Raw genomic sequence first — 18,734 nt, forward strand, 5'->3', positions numbered from 1 at the left:
ATAGAGATAGAGACACTGACTTGAATAATGAAATGTTTATTTTTGCCTGAAAAATGTGGTTTGTAGTGTGCAAAGCTGCTGCTTTTAAAATATCAACAAAACACTTTTAGAAATCCACACAAACTATTTGTTGCATTATTTTTTAGAGCCGCAGATATATTATTATATAATTGGCCTTGCTCTTGAGTAACAGAACAACAGGCTGTTTAAAATGCATAAATTAACATCTTGTCTTATTCGTCAGTTGCAGTGCTTTGGGGCGTTGGAATTTTAACCTTGTAAATGATCTGTGTGGTAAGCTTAAAAAAAATTAAATTAGCCACCATGAACTGATTCATATCACTTAGAGACACAAGGTATGACAAATGATAAACAAGGGTACAAATGATTTACTGCTTTTTATTGATCCATTCCAAATATGTACAAATGTTTAAACACTATAGCAGCATTTATGCACATTTTAGCCCATTTACTACAAATAATGTTACATTGCTGCTGATCATGATGAGTTTTTAATAGTTTTTATCCTCATGGTCATTTCACTACACTATAAAAATCAGGAATTGCAGCGACTTCGGATTTGCTTTTGTGTCGTCATAGTTGTGTTATGGTTGCATGGTTATGCAGCTGAAAGTGCAAACTAGATCGAAATGTCTTCACTGCATTAAAATGCAACAGTAATGTACCTTCATACAAGTTCAAGTTCATCTTCATACCACATGGAAATTAACTGAGATGAATGGCTGTAAGAAAACAGGTAAAAAAAAATGTACAGCACTATGCCATGCTTTCAGAAAGGGTCAACTACAATGTGAACTGTAAGACATTTGCAGTAAATAAACTAAAATATGCAAAATCACTTGTATAGTCACCAACAAAAACCCACCTCATGATGAAGGCACAGAAGAAATCACAGCACATACAGTACTATATTTAAAGAATAGGTTATGTCTATGAACATTATAGTGAAATGGTAAGGCTGTCTTGTTACTATAGTTACAATGCCATGGTTCTAAGAAAAACCTTAATAAAAGATCCCTTGCATACTTTGCTTTGATTGCAGTGTTGAATATTGTGCAAAATGTCACCAGAAACTTGAAGTACAGTACTTACTACATGAACATTGTATATACACAAGCTGCATACACACTAAGAAAGTAAACATTAAAATCCTGTAATCTCAGTCATTAGTATACATTGATTATGGAGGCATGAAGAGTGTTGAGTCAGACAGTACACTTATAGAGATTTAGAGATTGAGTGAGAGAGAGAGAGAGAGAGAGAGAGAGAGAGAGAGAGAGATCAGACTTGCACTGAGAATGTAAGTCAATTCCTTTATCAATCAATCAATCAAATATAATTTTATTTTGCTAAATGAAGCTGCCGCAAAGTTGTGGCGTCATCTAAAGTGTTCTTCCTATTTGACCATTTCACTTAAATGGAACAGGGACACAAAATAAAATAGTGCAACGGAACAAAACCCACAATTGAGTTAATAATCATCCCTCTGTATAGATGCAGGAGACCTGGCTTGTGCATTGGTCCATCACACTGAAGATATCCCCTCCATGCAATTCTTGATTAGGATCCACATCCTGTGCTTGACTGTGGACATCAAATCCTGCAACACACACACACACACACACACACACACACACACACACACAGAAATACACAGATGCATGTATGCACAGCAAGAGTTGTGAAATCCAATGGCAATAAAGTGCTCATCTTTGAGTATTAGTTTAGACTGTATTTTCATTACCTGTAATGCAGGAAAGAGCTGTTTCTAAGGCGGCCACCCCATTGGGATTATTGACTGCTGGAGCGAGGCTGTCACCAAAGGCATCAACTTGCATCAGGTGACTTGAGCTAGTCTGTGTCGTGATCCCGCCATATTGTGGAGGAGAATATAGCATCTTAATCTGCCCTGAGAGCTCTGCAGGGTAAATTAGAAAGCCTCACTCTTTTATCCACATTGTAAACAACAAAAACAACTCAATTAAAGTCTACAGCTTTACAACATTACAGTAGAAAAGCAACATTAGGACATATAAATGAAGCAACATTTCAGTTTTTTTCAAACCCTGCTTTATCCCAGCAGTTAAAACTAAATTGTTTGTTTTTCTGAACACATATTCAACATCATGGTGGCTTGTCAAGTCTGCAGGGAAAAGAGGTGATATCTATTTAAAGGTACTTAGAGTGGAGCTGCCTGATTCTGTCTAACAAGAAAAATCTGCCACCTGCCACACATCATAGACAGATGAAGATATACTACACAATTAATGTGCAGGTGAAAAAATCTCTACAGCTTGTCAAACTGCCCAAACATTTGCTAATAGGCTCTTCAGATGTGAAATGTACACAAACCTTTTTTTAGAAGAAACATTTATTTGACAAATCTTAAGAATACACTGATGGTAAACCTCTTGAGTACCTGGATTGTAATCTGCCAGATCAGGAGGCTCGCTGGGCTGCTTCAGATCTGGGTTGTTCTGTAGGGATGTCCCATTGGGAGGATGTGGGAGGCAGGTGGGAGAGCAAGGCCCACACTGGTCCCCGGGGAGGAGCTGGTGAGGGGAGGGATCAACAAACCTGAAATATTTAAATTTCATTTAAATACTCTACTTGTGAAATTAAGAATAACAATATATGTTTTTATTGTTAAAAAACAAAACGTATATTACATATTTGCATTGTGGACCTTGCAGAAACATCCTTGTACAATAATGATTTCCAAAACAATGCAATTAAAAAGGTAGACAAATTAATTTTGAGTGGTGTTTCATGATTTAAATTTATGGTACATTTAAGGCTGGATTCCATTATAGCTATAGTGCGTAGATTCTGTTGCCCCCAAGAGGACTTCTAAGTAATGACAAACAAACAACAAAACTGTCAGCACGGCCACATGATACAAGCCTATGTGATCGCGCACACGCCCCCTCCCCTCCTCCACGCAGTTGCTAGTAGCCAAGAAGGACATGGAGGATTAAAAAAACAAAAACGACTCTTCAGAAGATGTAATTATCTTCACTCGAGTTTCTGCGTGGGAAAGTCACCGGATGACACCAGTTGCTGAACATAGCCATACTCAGAAATACAGAGAGAGTTTTGTGGAGCTGATAGTCTCAATTAGCTTTGTAGCAACTCATTTGTCAATGGCTTGAATGTAACGGACATTTATTAATATCAAAAAGTTGCACACTAGTTGCACTGAAATGCAATACATTCTACAGGTGTTAGCTGTGCCCATCCTCTATACTATATATGATTCAGTGTATTGTGTTTTCCTTCAAAAATCAACAAGACAATTTTATTCAGTTTGTATAAAGATTAAACCTATATAAAAACATCACCATTTAAGGCTATCATTTTATATTTTAAACCACTTCCTTTAGATGGCAAGTGCTAAAGAAAACAAAATGTCCAAGCTCACAAACTCCATTGTCCTTTTAACCATACTTCAATTAGAAGGCAAACATTGCACTTTAATACACAATTGTATTGGTCCGATTCCATATATGCCCCAGTTTCACACTAAGGCATGATAACCAGTTAGCCGGCAAATAAAGCATTCATATAGTTTCATATAGTCTGCGCTAATTCAACACATACTTCGGCAACCATTCGCACTGTTTACACGTCATCATTTGTGATTGTCCGTAGGGAAACCTTTACTCGCTTGAATGATGCAAAAGAGATGCACAACGTGACACTTATTATATAACAGTACCAAAATAATAGGCATTTTCTGCTCTGAATTTAAATTTAAAAGCATATGGTATTGCTATTTGAAATCAATAATAGTTTCTGCACAGTATTTCACGTATCAAGTTCAGGACCACAAGACTGATTCTCTGCACTTGGCAATTGATATAAGTGGCAACAGAGGCACTCTAGAGGCATTCTATAATGCATTAGTATTGTACTTTATACACTATGGCCTGTGCAACACATGCTCATTCATAGCATTTTTCAACAAAATACTACAAAGTATATGTCTGCTCCTATACAGTATTTAGATAATAGATCCTTCTGTCTCTAGTGTAATCAGCTAAAATAGGAAAACTTGTTTAACTTCACTGAAGGTCTGTGTTGTAGGGTGGTATAGGGAGTTCAACCCTAGAGTAAATCATTAACTCTTTTTTTACACCTCTGTTGCTCATTGTTACAACATTAAGAAAATCAAGGACACTACTTTCAGATTATGTAATTCATTGTTAAATACAGAGGATTCATCTAGTAAATGTAAATATTGTTCAGTGACCATGGTAGCTAACACCCCTGCTGTTACTGTAGGTTTGACCAAGTACCACATTTGCATGTTGCCAATAACAAGAATACTAAAGGAGCCAGAGTTTGCTGACAATATGCAAGGACTGAATGGAAACCGACAGAAATCCCAGAGAAAATGGCAACTAGGACTTTACAATCGATTTAACATCTAAAAAAAGTAATTACAGCATCTCTCTTCTCCCACTGGACCTTAAATGGTATTTTTTACATTTTATGTTTCACTTATTGAATTCCTTAGCTGCGCTTGTTGGTGGCTATAGCATCCATTAATACCAACGGTCAAGACCAATGAGCCAAGCCAAGGTCTGCTTTTGCAGGCCAATTGTCTAACCAGAATCCTGCAGTGAATGCTTTGGCCTACTGCTGATATGAGAACAATCAAGACCAGCGAGGAGCCATGAGCATCTGGCTGCTCAGAGCGACAGAAATACTTCATCACGTGCTTTGAAGTGTATAGATGAAGGGACGTTTTCATATGGATTGACCAGGGAAATGTGTTGCTGGCCATCACCAACCTGTAAAGCCTCTTCCCAGTCATATAACCCACCCACACACCAACAAAAAACTCTTTTATCAGTGTAAAAAATAGTGCTTTCTTTTAAACTGATTATTCTAATTATGAGCTTATAGTCTTGAAGCCATGACAACCAATGTTTAAGTTGATTGTTTCAGATCATCAAAAGGGAGAAAAAAAGAGATTTGTGAAGCATTTAAATCAGTCATGGCTAAACAGCTAGTTCTAACTGTGCCAATGGGAATAAAAAACCAAAAGAAAATACCAGTTGGCTTGTTGAGTAAAGCTAACGGCTCTGTGTGTTGACTGTTGTTGCTGCATGTATTATATACATATATTTTAAGAAGATGAACATGAAAAGGCTTCGTCTTTTTTGCTTATGAACGAGCATAACCCCCCCCGCCCTAAAATGTAATTGGATATATAAATATAAATCGTCAAACCTGACACAAAGATCCTCAGTACCTGTAATTATCTTGTAAGGAGCATAACAGAGCCAGGTGAGGATTGCTGGAGGAGTCTCGTCCCTGTGGAGCAGCTGAGGAACAGGGATGACAGATACTTCAGGACTGTCCATCACAGCCTAAATCTAATGGTTGCAGGGGGGCAGTATCTAGTTTTCAAATCAAACATATTATTGCAAAAGGCCAGGACTTAGACATACCAGAATAGGACTCATGGGATGCACCAGGGGAAGAGTTCAAGTCTATCCTTGTCAGAGTAGAAAGACTTGGTTGCAAAGGGTGGATGGTTAAACAGTCTGTCAGCGTGTCCTGAGTCACATCAGCAGTGGATTTCATCTATAGAAGAGGCACATGGAGCATAAACATAATCAGTGGTGAACAGCATTAACAGTAATGGGATTCTGGAAGAATGTTCCCCCCCGGTCTATATATCGCTGCCTCTGATAAATTGTTTTTACAAAAAAAAACAAAAAAAAAAACGTATCTCCCCCTGATTGCTACTTCACCAATTGGCAATTTATTATTTTCTATCAAATTGTGTTTTGGCGCTGCTGGCCGAGTAGCACTATCCATGGTACTGAAAGGGGGGATTTAATTCTGGAATATTAAATTAGCATTTAACCTTTTGTCTGACAAGTAGGCTTTGAGATTATTTTGTAAATATTGAAGTTTATAAATATAATGATTAAAAATATTAAAAATATTTAATTCTGGCATGTTATTTAACCTTTTGTTTTGTGGTGTATGATCGCATCCCCTGTGTCTACATGAGTAAAGGACAATGCAAGGGAGTAAAAATATTGCGCTACTTGATGAATATTTTTTTTTTAATTGATTAAAATATTCCTGCAAATTCAGTGGTTAAGTTCAAGTTCTGAAATTGTTTTATTAATGTTACTGTAAGAAATAACCTAACAGGCTTCGTAGTCTATAGCCCACTGTGGTTCGTGATTAATTTTAATGAATAAAACCGTTTCAAAAACATCCCACCCTCTGATTTTTTCCTGCTTATAAGGGTTGTTATATAGTATATACATTAGGATTTTGCAGGGGTCTTGGTAAGAAACAAATATAACATGAACTTCATCTTGAAAAGTATCAGTGAAATCACAATTACAATACACTTTTATTTGTGTTTTAGATGGTGACATCACCCTCAGTAAGCTAAAGAGCATCAATCTTTCATACCCATACAAAAATCTTAACTGCAACACTGCAGTGCCATAATGTAATGGAGTCACCCTGAGGGGAAAATAAAGGCAGTGAAAACAAGACAAAGATATCACAAACAACATAATTATGTGTATTTTGTACCACCTAGCTCTGTCAGTGTGAGCGTAATTGAATGTCATCTGACTGCATACACACCTAGATGTAGGTTAATGAAAGTTAAAGTAAATGACATTGGTCTGTCAACAGTTATGTTTAACAGAGTGAGTTGGAGAGCAAATCACAGAGAGTATAACGATCAATATTGTCAGCTAATTAGGAGAAATTAAACCTAATGTAGCTATTCTTTGTTCAATCAATCAATCAATCAAAAATGTATTTATAGAGCACTTTAAAATCCAAAGAGGACACAAAGTGCTGTACATTAAAACAATAACTGAATACATAAAAGCCCTAAATACAAAACTCATACAATCCATATAATACAAATAAAAACAATAACAAACCATACAATAAACCAATACGATCAATATAACCAAACATGAATTGTCAATTTCAGTTTTCAAAGGCCAAAGAATAAAGATGGGTTTTAAGAAGAGATTTAAAAATAGACAGTGAAGATGCCTGTCTAATGTGCAGAGGTAAATCGTTCCACAATTTAGGAGCTACTACAGAAAAAGCACGATCCCCTTTTAGCTTGCGCGTGTGTTTTAGGCACAATTAGGAGCAGTTGATCGGCTGACCTGAGAGAGCGAGTGGGTCTATAGGGGTGTAGCAGCTCAGAGATGTAAGGAGGGGCAAGGCCATTTTGACATTTAAAAGCAAATAAAAGAATCTTAAAATGGATCCTTTGATATATAGGCAGCCAATGCAGTGACGATAAAATGGGGGAAATGTGCTCGTATTTACGTGTTCCAGTTAAAAGACGTGCAGCAGCGTTTTGCACAAACTGGAGATGAGCAATAGAGGACCCACTGACCCCTACGTACAGCGCATTGCAGTAATCCAGCCGAGTGGTGACAAAGGCGTGGATTACTGTCTCAAAGTGCTGCCTAGAAAGGAATGGCTTTATTTTGGCCAATTGCCTCAAATGAAAAAAAACTTGTTTTAACCACTGACCTAATCTGTCTGTCCAGTTTAAGGTCAGGGTCAATTTTAACCCCTAGATTAGTGACTGTTGGCTTAATATATTGACTCAAGGAACCCAGATCAACACAAGGGGTCCCAGCGGTGCCACCAAAAAACATCACTTCTGTCTTACTTTCATTAAAACTTAAAAAGTTAAGAGCCATCCAGGCCTTTATGTCATCAAGACACTTAAGTAATGGACCAACAGTTTCATTCTTTTTAGGAGGGACATAGATCTGACTATCATCTGCATAACAGTGAAAAGACATTCCATGCTTCCTAAGTATGGAACCAAGCGGAAGTAGATAAAGAGAGAAGAGAATAGAGCCTAACATTACAGCCCCTGTTCATGGTTGTAATGTTAAGGAAGACGATGCTGTCTACTTCCAATCACCCAGGGCTAGCCTACATCTTTTACAAATCCAGTTTATTTTCAGTGGACAGCTTACACGTTCTGTGAGTTGCGTACTTGGTATTACTTTTCTCAGTAAAATATATTCTCATGAACAACAGTAATTGGAAAAACTTGTGAATTGTGTTACAGCATGCACTGTACCTTCTTCCGTAACTGTCGTTCTTTAGTAGAGTGGGATTTCACATGTTTCCTCAGGGAGCTGGGATCAGTATAACGCTTTGCGCAGCCAGGCACCTGGCAAGTATATGGCTTCTGTACAACCACAGACATATGAAAACTTGTAGAACTCCACATAGAGGCAGACACACACACGCGCACATACACAAGCTTTGAAATACCATCCATAATTGTACATGTTTGTGCATGGTTGCCACTCACTGTGTCCAGGTGTGTACGCTGGTGCTTAGCTCTGTCACTTGAGTTGCTGAAGGCCTTGTGACAGCCTGGGTGTTGACACAGGTAGGGTTTCTCCCCTGTGTGGCTACGCAGGTGGATCTTCAGATTTTCTAGCCGAGAGAAAGCCTTCTTGCAGCCCTCGAACTGTAACCGCATATAAACACATTTAAAGTTGACCAAGCTGTACATTACCCCCAGGTTGCCACATGTGTATTTTTACTACATTTAAAACAGGCCAATAATTGAAGTCATTTATGTTTTGGCTGTTGGCTTCATCCAGTGCAATGTCCAATATAAGCTCTACAAGCTACAAGATGTTACACACCTGGAGCTATGAGCTTATTAGCTGGAAGTCGCTGCAGACAAAGGCCGGCTGACCTCAGTGTGTGGGAGGGAGTGAAAGAGGGAATATAAAAAAGCCTTTGAATAGAAAAACTGGCCATTTAGTCTCTGACACTCAAGTAAGCCCTAACTGCTCACTGCCATGGTTGGAGACTGTGGGTCGTATTATAGGGTAGGAATAAACAACCTATATCGTCATATGGTTTGGAGGACTTGTTGCATGGTTGACAGGCAAGCAGCTGTGAAGCAGCAAAGCCCTGAGAGGGGTAAACATTTGGGAAAGACAGGTACATTTTAGTTTTATGGCAAGTTTATGTTATTTAGTCACAACTCCTGGCTATTATTAGTAGTGAGCAGTCTTTTTGTATCACTTGTGTATTCATGTTTGATAATTATACAATCATATTGCTTTTACAATCGGTCAATTCCTACTACACTGTGATTATTAAGTGAATTTATACTTATAATTTAGATGACTGTGCCTTTATCATTATTATTTTTTTTTTTTTCACTTTTGGATGTTGGTGTTTGATGTGCATGTTGGACACACAGGATACAGAGTACATCACACTATGAGGAACAGATATCTACTTGATGATTTCAACACTGATAATTCAAGCTAGAGTGTCATACATAATTGTTTTGAAAGAATCAGTTACGTGTGATGCTTAAATCCCTCTACAAGCACTCTCTTTCTGTGCACTCAAGCATAAATATAACACCCAAAATTAAATGGTTACCGTTTTGATCACAGTCATGATCCTGCCCTCTTTTGACAAGTAACTCTTAAGAGTTCACTCTCAATAAGTCAGAACTAGTCTATATGATACTCAACCAAATTAACAGAGGCACAAAAGTGGTAGAAATACATGGTTTGTTCTCACCTTTTCTGTTTTGTATGCACTCCTGGAACTGTTGTCACACAGATATTGGAATCTTAAAAGTTTTTACACACATGAAATCATGAAGCTTTATGCTTTCAAAGAATGTATACTTTGACAAAATTTAGTAAGGATTCAACTTTGGGGTTTTGATTGCAACAAAAATGGCAAATTCCATTTAAAACTTAAAAAAAGCGTTATTTTACTCCCCCACTCGTTCAAATTTAACACAAATTAATTAAGTAACACATTTCTGATGATTGTGTGTGTCACCAGCAGGGGTCAGTGTTTATACACACATCACTGTATTGTCATCTGTGTTTTGAATCCTTCATCTTGCATCACCTTGACAGCGGCTGGTAGCTATCAATTACAAAACAAGTCACTTGTAGTAGACTATTCCTAATACATTTACAGCAAAGCTCAGACTAAAGAATGACTACACCATATAACAGCATCAGACTGGCCCTTGCACTTGTACTACTTCTTGCGCTTTGGGAAAAATACCACAGTTATCCAAACAAACAAAACAGCTCTTTTTTTGCAGTATCATGCGACCACAGTGACTTCACTGTTAAAATATGTCTTTCTTCTTGTGTAGGGCCAGGACTTTACTCTCCCCTTCCTGTTCACAGGGGGGTAGGAATGTCTTTACTAAGCCTTATTGAGAAAACACACAGACCATGTCCAATTCTTTTTTTTTCCACCAAGACTAGATTTCTGACATACTGATACCTCTCAGTCATCACCGCCAAAGCCAAAATCAAAATGTCTCTGCCCGTTAATAGCTTACTAATAACATTCCTCTGCATTCCACATAGAAATACTTGCCTTTCTTCCCATAAACGACATAGCTATTTTCTGACATCTATTCTCAAACACCATCCTGCTTCCGCAATTGAACTAGGAAATAAAGATATTTTGTTAAGCAATTTCATGTTATGACAATTATTCTTTGAATGTAATACTTATGGTGGTTGTATTCTGGAATTTTTTTAAAAGCATAAAATCTAGGGTGACCAGCGCTGAATATGAAGAATGTTTTTTAAATTTGGAAAAGCAAAAGCCCTAAAGCAAGCAGTAAGCAAGCACTTAATTGGAATCCAAACAAAACGGTAGAGTAGCACAAAATGAGAAATGACAAAGACATTTCACTCGGGCACTCTTTCCAATTCTGATCTATTACAATAAATGCTCCTTCATAAGGGGATGGCCTTGCGAAGTTGACCAATCATAAATATAATCTAAAGAAAAGAATTAACAACAGACCCCTCAGCTAGAATACCAAAAGAAAAACAGCACAGACAGAGATAAATAGTCTCTCAGAAACAAAGTGGTCAGACAAGTGAGAACCAGCATAAAGCTAAAATACTGCCAAGACTCCAGGACTAGCCAGGAGTGTGTAACTGTGTAACTCTGCTCTCTCTGTCTCATAAAGCTCTCATAAAGCGCAGAGGGCTTTTTAGTTTTTCGCGGGGAGCGATTGGGCTGAAAAGAAAGCAGCATGGCTTCTCAGTGTAGATCAGTGTTACAGCCAGCTTCTGACAGGTCCTGGCAGGTACTCATGCCCTGGCTGAACAATGACAGCTGTAGTCTGTGCCAACAGAGTCTGTCCAATGCCCAGTCTTCGCCTGAGGTCAATTCACTCTGGACTCCACTCTTCCCTGTTTCACCAGTGATATTTCTCCCCTCTTTGCTCTCTTTGTTTCACCTGTTTCCTTATACTGTATATTGTTCTTTCTCCAGTGACTTCTACATTCCTGTAGGGGTGTTACATGAGAAATAATATTTTTGCCACAACTACTCAGTGTGGGACAAATAGATCAAACAACATGTGTAGCAATCTGTCAGTAATTGGTACCTAAATGTTAGAAGACACTAGTACGTGTGACTTTTCGTGTAACTGAGAAGGGGGTTTAGAGTATTGGAACAATGAACGGCTATGTTAACTAATGCAAAATAATGACATACGCTGTAGTGTGAACGTTTATTCCAGATACTAAAGCATTATCCCTGGTGCTAAAACCAACGTTAGTTTCCTCCAAACAATTGTAAGGATGGCGCTTAAAATGTTGTCAAACCTGAAATCTAATAAGCTTGCTTTCTATGGCATTAGCAAGGCTTGAATTACAAAATGCTAATGTAGGGAATTGTAGTGGATTAGAAAGAAACTAAGGTTTTATTTTTCACATTATGCAAATGCACTGATTGATCGCAGCATAAATAATGTATACTGAAAGAAGATGAAGTACACTTTGACCAACTTTGCCAAAACATTCTCATTACAATTTCTTTTTTTGTATTTTCTTTTTTCTTTTTAGCATTTTTAGCATTGGAGTGGTAATAGAATGTATGGCAGCCACAATGCACAAGATAATAATTCCAAAGAGCAAGCAATTTCTCCACTACCCGAGGAGCAATTAGCAAAATGGTAAAGCACATTATGATATAAAAAATTGTCTAAACATCTAAATTAATGTGCTAACTGACAATGACTGTAAAAATCTCTTGGGATTTAAGTTCACACTGTGCTTTTAAAACCTTGTGTTAAAATCACAGTGACAGATGTTAACAGACTGCTGACTCAAGGATATGTTAACAAACTGTTGAAACATCATTAAAAGTAAGATGACAGGCACAAGCCTGGGCCTGCCCTATATGTTCACTTTGTAACAAGAGCTACATCATTGTTCTGCTGCGGGCTCACACTTCATTTATCATGCATCAGTTTATTCATTTGTCAATCATTTCCTAAGAACAACTGGGTGCTGCATCTTGGACGATTGTATAATTTGAAAAGTGGGCTTGTTTAAGAGAAGTTAGCTTTCTTTAAATATTAAAGTGCTTTTAGCTTTTTCTAACTGTTCTGTGAGATTCAGAGTTTTTTAATCTAGCATTTCTATCTTTAAAGAACAAGGAGTAGATGTAATCACATGCACATAGGCTACTTATGCAAAGATCTATGAAAATGCTCATGTACAGTTAAGAAAGAAAAAGCCTGTACTCTTGACATAATGTTCAGACTCAAACACGCAGAGTAAAAATGTCTCATTAAAGTGCAGGAAAGATAAGTCAAGTGTGCTAGCCTTTTCTGTCTTTATTCAGAATTAGCCTGTACTATAATTACAGGACCACAAACACATGTGCCACTTTGTATCAAATTAGTTTTTGGCAATGGGCTGTGACCATGAATACTTTCTTCGTTATTATTCATGGAACACAGACCCATCCAAGGTTTGTAGCCCCATGGCAACAGAGCAGGCTTCAACTAATAAGTGAGTATTTTGGTACAAAAGGTCGACTGCAGGTATGCATGCCGTTAATAATTGACTTGTTAAAAGTAGCGACATAAAGCATGTTTTGCGAGTGGTTTGTCAATTACTCATTTAAGTCTCAACTATTTTCTCAGTGGGAGTGAGAAAAAAACAAAGGAGAGAGTTCAGAGCGGTGTACAATCCATGCATATTTTTAAAGCCATGCTAGCTGCATGAGTTAATGGAATTGAAATGTCGGTCTGTCTGTTGGTTGGTTGGTTGGTCGGCCCTGCACTTTGGTCTAGACTTAAATATCTCAGCAACTACTGGATGGATTGACCTGACATCTGTTACAGACATGTAAAGTCCACATAGGATGAATCCTACTGATTGTGGTGATCCTCTGACTTTTCTTCTAGCACCACCAGCAGGTTGTCATTTTTGGCTTTTTTTGAAATTTCTCAACAGCTATTTGATGGATAAGAGACATTAATGGCCCCCTTTGGAAGAATTGTAATTACTTTGGTGATCCCCTGACACATATAATGCCACTATTAGGTTAAAATTATTATTGTCCAATACACTGGTTTATATCGAAATACCTGCAAAGCTAATGCCATTCCAATCAGCCTCTGCTTAATTTTTTCATTAGCAATCAATCAATCAATTTTATTTGTCACATGAAATCGTATGGGGTACAATTCCAGTGAAATGTAACATGGTGAACCTGATAAACCCGCACCTACTTAACATCTGCATATCACCATTGTTTATTTGAGCATGTTTGCATGCTGACATAAGCATTTAGCTCACAGTACTGGTGTGCCTCAGACAAGCTTTAGACTATTTCTAATATTATCATGTTACATTTAAAACTAATAACCGGGCGCCTGGAAAGCTCAGTTGGTAGAGCGGGCGCTAATATATACCTGCGGCCCTTTGCTACATGTCATTCCCCCCTCTCTCTCCCCTTTCATGTCTTCTTCAAAAAATAATCTTAAAAAAAAACAAAAACTAATAACCAAACTAAAGAGGCATCATTACATTGCAACACATCTGAAAGAACTAGATCATCCATCTTGGACAAACAAAGCCACTAGTTCATCAATAATCCACCCCATGGATAAACGCCAACTCTTTGGCCACAGATGCAGACCTGCAGAGAGCCAGACTATGGGGCATCACCTTCCCAGAACGATGGCCAAGTTTGTCAGACGGTGGCCTGGCAAGCCCCCTGCTGCTGACAGGCCCAGTAGCTACCAGAAAGCCATGGTGCCATGCCAAATCTAAAGTGCTAGGCATCCTTTGTGCTGATTTAGTAACTACATAATTGAGTTAACTCCCATGTCAATTATCACAGAGCCCTGCTAATTACCCAATAGCTAAAGTTAAGAGGAGAGAGAGGGGATATTTTTTATCTAAACCTTGGCCATAAACACAGAGCACATGAAGGCATTTACCCTAAAAGGCCTTTTTTCCCCTGCAGCCTGAGGCTTGAAAGCCTTCAACTAGATACTGTGGCTTTGAATGAAACAATGAGGATTTAACTCAGTGACCCCCTGGCAGTCATCATGTTCCTGCTTTGACGGCACTGACTCATTCTTCTCATCATCTAATTGGCAAAATATATAAAACAATCTTCTTTCTAAGAGGCAGAGAAATAAAGTATGAAAATAGACTTCTGTTACATGAGAAGAGACACAGCTGTGATCTGCATGGTGTACCGTGCACTTGTTGGGTTTTTCTCCTGAATGGACCCTCATGTGGATAAGAAGCTTGTATCGGGCATTGAAGGGTTTGAAGTTGCGTGGACAGCCCACCCATTGGCATGTGAAATCCTCAGCCTTCCGCTGGTCCACATGTTGCTTTTCTATGTGCCTTACCAGCTCCTCCCTTTGGTCATAGACTGCACTGCAGTCTGTCCACCTGCAGCTATGGGCCCCATAGTCCTCCAGCTCTCCTTCTTCTTCCTCCAGCATAGGGACCTGCGGTAGAAAGCTCACCCCATGCCTGGGATTCACCATGGGAGTGTGTGTGAGAGGGTCCTGAGAAGGGGGCTTTATTTTACAGTGTCTTGTAAGGTGGGTGTGCTGGTGTGAGTGGTAGGGTGGTGGAGGCCCATGTAGAGTATCAGCTTCTTGGATAGTAGTCAGCAGGGCTGGCTGAAACTGTGGAGGTGGCAGCAGGTTGTTGATGGTTTGACTGCAGCTCTCTGAAGTCTTCTCCAGTGCCCCTCCTTCCTCTGGGAGGCACTGCTGGTCCACCACCATGTTAGCCATCTGGCTCTCCAGAGCCCCTCCCTCTTCAAGCACCTGCATATGACCATAATCTGTCTGTGGGGCCGAGGCCTGCGAAGAGCCTGGCATGCTGTAGGGATGGGCGTAGGGGATGCAGCGGCCTCTCACGCCCAGGAAGTGACCATAACCCTCAGATTGGACAGGTGAGAGTGTGGGGTGGGAGGCTGGAGAGATGCGAGAACTATTGATATAAGCCACAAGTGAAGTTGGTGAGGTGCGTATGATGGAGTTGAAATCAATACCCATGACATCCGACAATGGCGACATGGAGAGAGCTCTCTTCTTAGCACGAGACTGTCTGGGGCTTCCGGCATCACCTGCAAAGAGGTACGAGGGCAGGGAGGCAGAGGTGCTAGTGCCACCTGATATGGTCGTGCCAGACATGGCCGTCCCGGGAGGAAGGCTGGGCTGCTCACCTCCCTCACTGGCCTGCGTGGAGCACTGAGGTAGACCCAGTGGAGGAAGCACCCGGTAGCCATACGACCAGTCATGTCTGCCACTAAACATTGACTGTGTTTCAAACAGACTAAGGGTAGTGGATGCCAGGGACTCTCTGGACTGTAAGGATCTGAAACAGATTGTTGTTATCCACTTTAGTATCACTGATCACAAGGTTTAGTGAGCTCATCATCTCATACTGTTATTAATATTGCCCACCTGGCATCAGTGTGGGGAATCTGCACACTGTGTGGATGTGATGGAGGGTGTTGTGCTGACGGCCCTGCAGTACACCGTTGGCCTTTGACAAGGGTCACAGGACTGCTAGTCACTGTCAGGTTAGCAGTGGCTGGCTGACCAAATACTTCCATGGTAGGCCCAGACACAGAGCAACCTGCTGGACACAAGCCCACAATCCATATAAAGAATATCAATATGGGAGATACCTTATTAAAGTATAAAGGTTACAGCAAAGCAACAACTTTTATCCACATTCAATAAATCATCCCCCCCTCAATTTAAAGAGTTAACATAATATCACACAACTACTTGAAAAAGACATTAACAACTGCACAGAGAACTGAAATGCATCACATTAAGTCTTTAAGCTTTAATTAAGGTTTATACAGCAGATTGAGGAATTTCCCTTGCCAACCTGACACTTTCTGCTCTGTTAATCACTAATGAGCTTTTCACCTCCTTCCACTTTTCCTCTGTAGAAAATGTAGGGTCAAGCTTTATGCTTGGTTAATTATCAATAAATAAGAACAAGACGTCTAGCAGGAAGATAGGCAGGTTGTGAAGAGCACACTGAGAATAAGTGAAGTATGAAGCTGTGGATAGTAAATCAGTTGTGGTTTTGTATACATCATTCTGTCAGACTTATTTTATGGGAGGTGTGTAGTCAGAGTTTGTATAGACCCTTTATACTGCAGTATTCACATACTGAGTAAAGTCACACCTGCATTTTGCTCACACACCTTTGTTTGTACCTTTGAAGCTGTTGTTAAAGGAGCAGCGTCCCGTCTGTATGGTGGTTGTAGGATGATAAGTAGGCACTTGCTGGTGTGGAGATGCAGTCGAAATGTTTATATGTTTGCCGTTGGTCAACACCTGTCTGCGGAGGCTCAGGGTTGGCAGGACAACATGGCTTCCACTCTGTTTTTCAGAAGCAAAGGATTGCATGGCTCCCCTTTTCACTTTCTCCACGCTCAAGGAGGGACTAAGATCGGCCCGTTGTGGGAAAGACATGGGTATCCTGATGGATTGGGACTGGTGTCCTCTGATCATACTTAGTGACGGGGACACGCTGCATGGAGACACCAGGAGCTGACAACCCTTTCCACTCATGGCTGAAGCAAAGTCGACAATAGCTCTGAGCTTATGAGGAAGTTGTTTCAAGTAGCTGCAGTTTGCTAAATTTGCTTTACACAGGATATAAAAATCCACTGCTCATACCTAGGAAATGATTAAAAACAACAAATCATAAAACATTACGGTGCCAAAATAAAGAGTACATTTAAATATGGAGTTAAAACAGCAAATGTGATATTAAACAAACCTCAACCTCAAACCTGTAGAAAACAACTCAACCACAAACAACTTAACATTGTACAAATGCCTATACAAAATATAAAAGTATTATCCAACATGAAGGCTGATACCATAAGAAAATATATTTCATTAAAATATCAGCATGATGACTGAGAGTTAACATGTCATGGTATCAGCGTCATAAACATACTGATACCACTTTTAAAGTTAAAGTTTCGGCTATAAAAATCTGTACATTCTCTAAAATCCATATAGCTTAAACAGCAACGTAATTTAATCTAAGAGGTGCTTATAAGTGTATCCTTAAACAGTACAAAATATGACCTTTGCAGTCCAGCTTTTCATCATAGCCTACCTCTATTGTCAATGCCGCGTTCACTTACCTATTGCTGTTGTCGCAAACACTTTCCCCAAAGTTACATGTCAGAATGAATGGCTCCTTCAATCCGCCGAGCTCTGAATGTAATCTGGATGACACCAACTGCCGTGTTTCTCTCAGAGTTTGTGATGGCTGTGGACTGAGCAGAGAAATCAAGCCTCAGAGGAATCTTTGAGTTTGAACCGCGGCGTCCCACCTCACTCTGTTGTTTCCAGGAACTTCTTTTCTTTCACACGCTAACCCCTTTGCCCTTGACTCGGTTTATGTGAACGACGTCATTTTAATAGTAAATAATTAAAGATTTTTTTTTGTTAGTTAGTTACGGGTCTCCTACTGGAGCCTATGCGTTGGCGCGTGCGCGTGTGCGCGGATATGTGAGCGCGTGCTCCAGGATGCCTCCACGAAAAAAATAGCCTATATATAGCCTATATGTCTTGTCCAGTAGCATATTGAAATACGAAGATTGTTTTATAAATAATTGTTCATTTACATTTCTGGAAAGCCTATTTTTTTTTTACGCCTTTTCCACTTTAAAAAACCTTTATCCCGCAGTTATATGCAAATTAGGCATTATCTTATTAAGTATCTGCTAATTTGCATACATTTCCAGAACAGAAATCTAAACATTGGATAAAGCCATGTTCAACATTCTTGTTTCATTTTGGTGACAGATTACAAAGGTTTTTACAGAGGATATTTTGGATATCTCTTTTTATCAACCCATAAATCAGAAAGTAGCCTACTGTCAACTGCCACGTTTTTAGGTATGAAATGTTACATAAATCAGGCTATGAATAACATATGAACAAACCCCTCTGTAAAAACCTTCAGAATAAAGCTAGGAATGAAACTGGAAAGCTTGGTATATAAGTGCTATTGAAGTGGAGATTTCTGGCTAGTATAAGCTTATACTAGAAAAACTCATTTTGAAAAAACAGCCTTTAAAGTAAATTCCATACATTTTTCAAGACACTACAGGTGAATAGGGTAAAACAAACACCATGAAACGTATTGCTTACTTTAAAACAATTATTACAAGTTTTCTGCAATTTTTGCATTAGTGATTGCTAACTTTTGGTGAATTTAGGAGACAGCTGCAGGTTTGGTTTGGTAGATATCCACAAAGTAGCTCAAGGCAAGAAAAGGGAGTGAATCAATGAGTATGGGTCCCCTAGCTTTAAGTAATAAATGTGATGTTAT

General features: G+C 39.2%; 1 protein-coding gene across 8 annotated transcripts; it reads right to left on the reverse strand.

Moving 5' to 3' along the window:
- Positions 1-666: 666 nt before the first annotated feature.
- On the reverse strand, positions 667-17,889 carry glis3 (GLIS family zinc finger 3). Of its 8 annotated transcripts, none has more exons than XM_031278100.1 (11): positions 17,539-17,889; positions 16,594-17,059; positions 15,821-15,995; positions 14,591-15,731; positions 8,372-8,533; positions 8,135-8,245; positions 5,481-5,616; positions 5,282-5,354; positions 2,441-2,598; positions 1,766-1,939; positions 667-1,621 (listed from the first exon to the last, which is right to left on the reverse strand). In XM_031278100.1, the coding sequence occupies exons 2-11, from the start codon at positions 16,949-16,951 to the stop codon at positions 1,500-1,502; spliced, it is 2,610 nt and encodes an 869-aa protein (XP_031133960.1). In that variant the 5' UTR covers positions 16,952-17,059; positions 17,539-17,889; the 3' UTR covers positions 667-1,499. The 8 variants fall into 8 exon arrangements, with proteins under 8 accessions (XP_031133960.1, XP_031133959.1, XP_031133958.1 ...); XM_031278099.1 differs by having other exon boundaries at positions 15,821-15,998; XM_031278098.1 differs by having other exon boundaries at positions 15,821-15,998; positions 16,582-17,059.
- Positions 17,890-18,734: the final 845 nt, after the last annotated feature.

The sequence above is a fragment of the Sander lucioperca genome, chromosome 1 (assembly GCF_008315115.2).
Source record: "Sander lucioperca isolate FBNREF2018 chromosome 1, SLUC_FBN_1.2, whole genome shotgun sequence".
In the NCBI taxonomy this organism is placed as follows: domain Eukaryota; kingdom Metazoa; phylum Chordata; class Actinopteri; order Perciformes; family Percidae; genus Sander; species Sander lucioperca.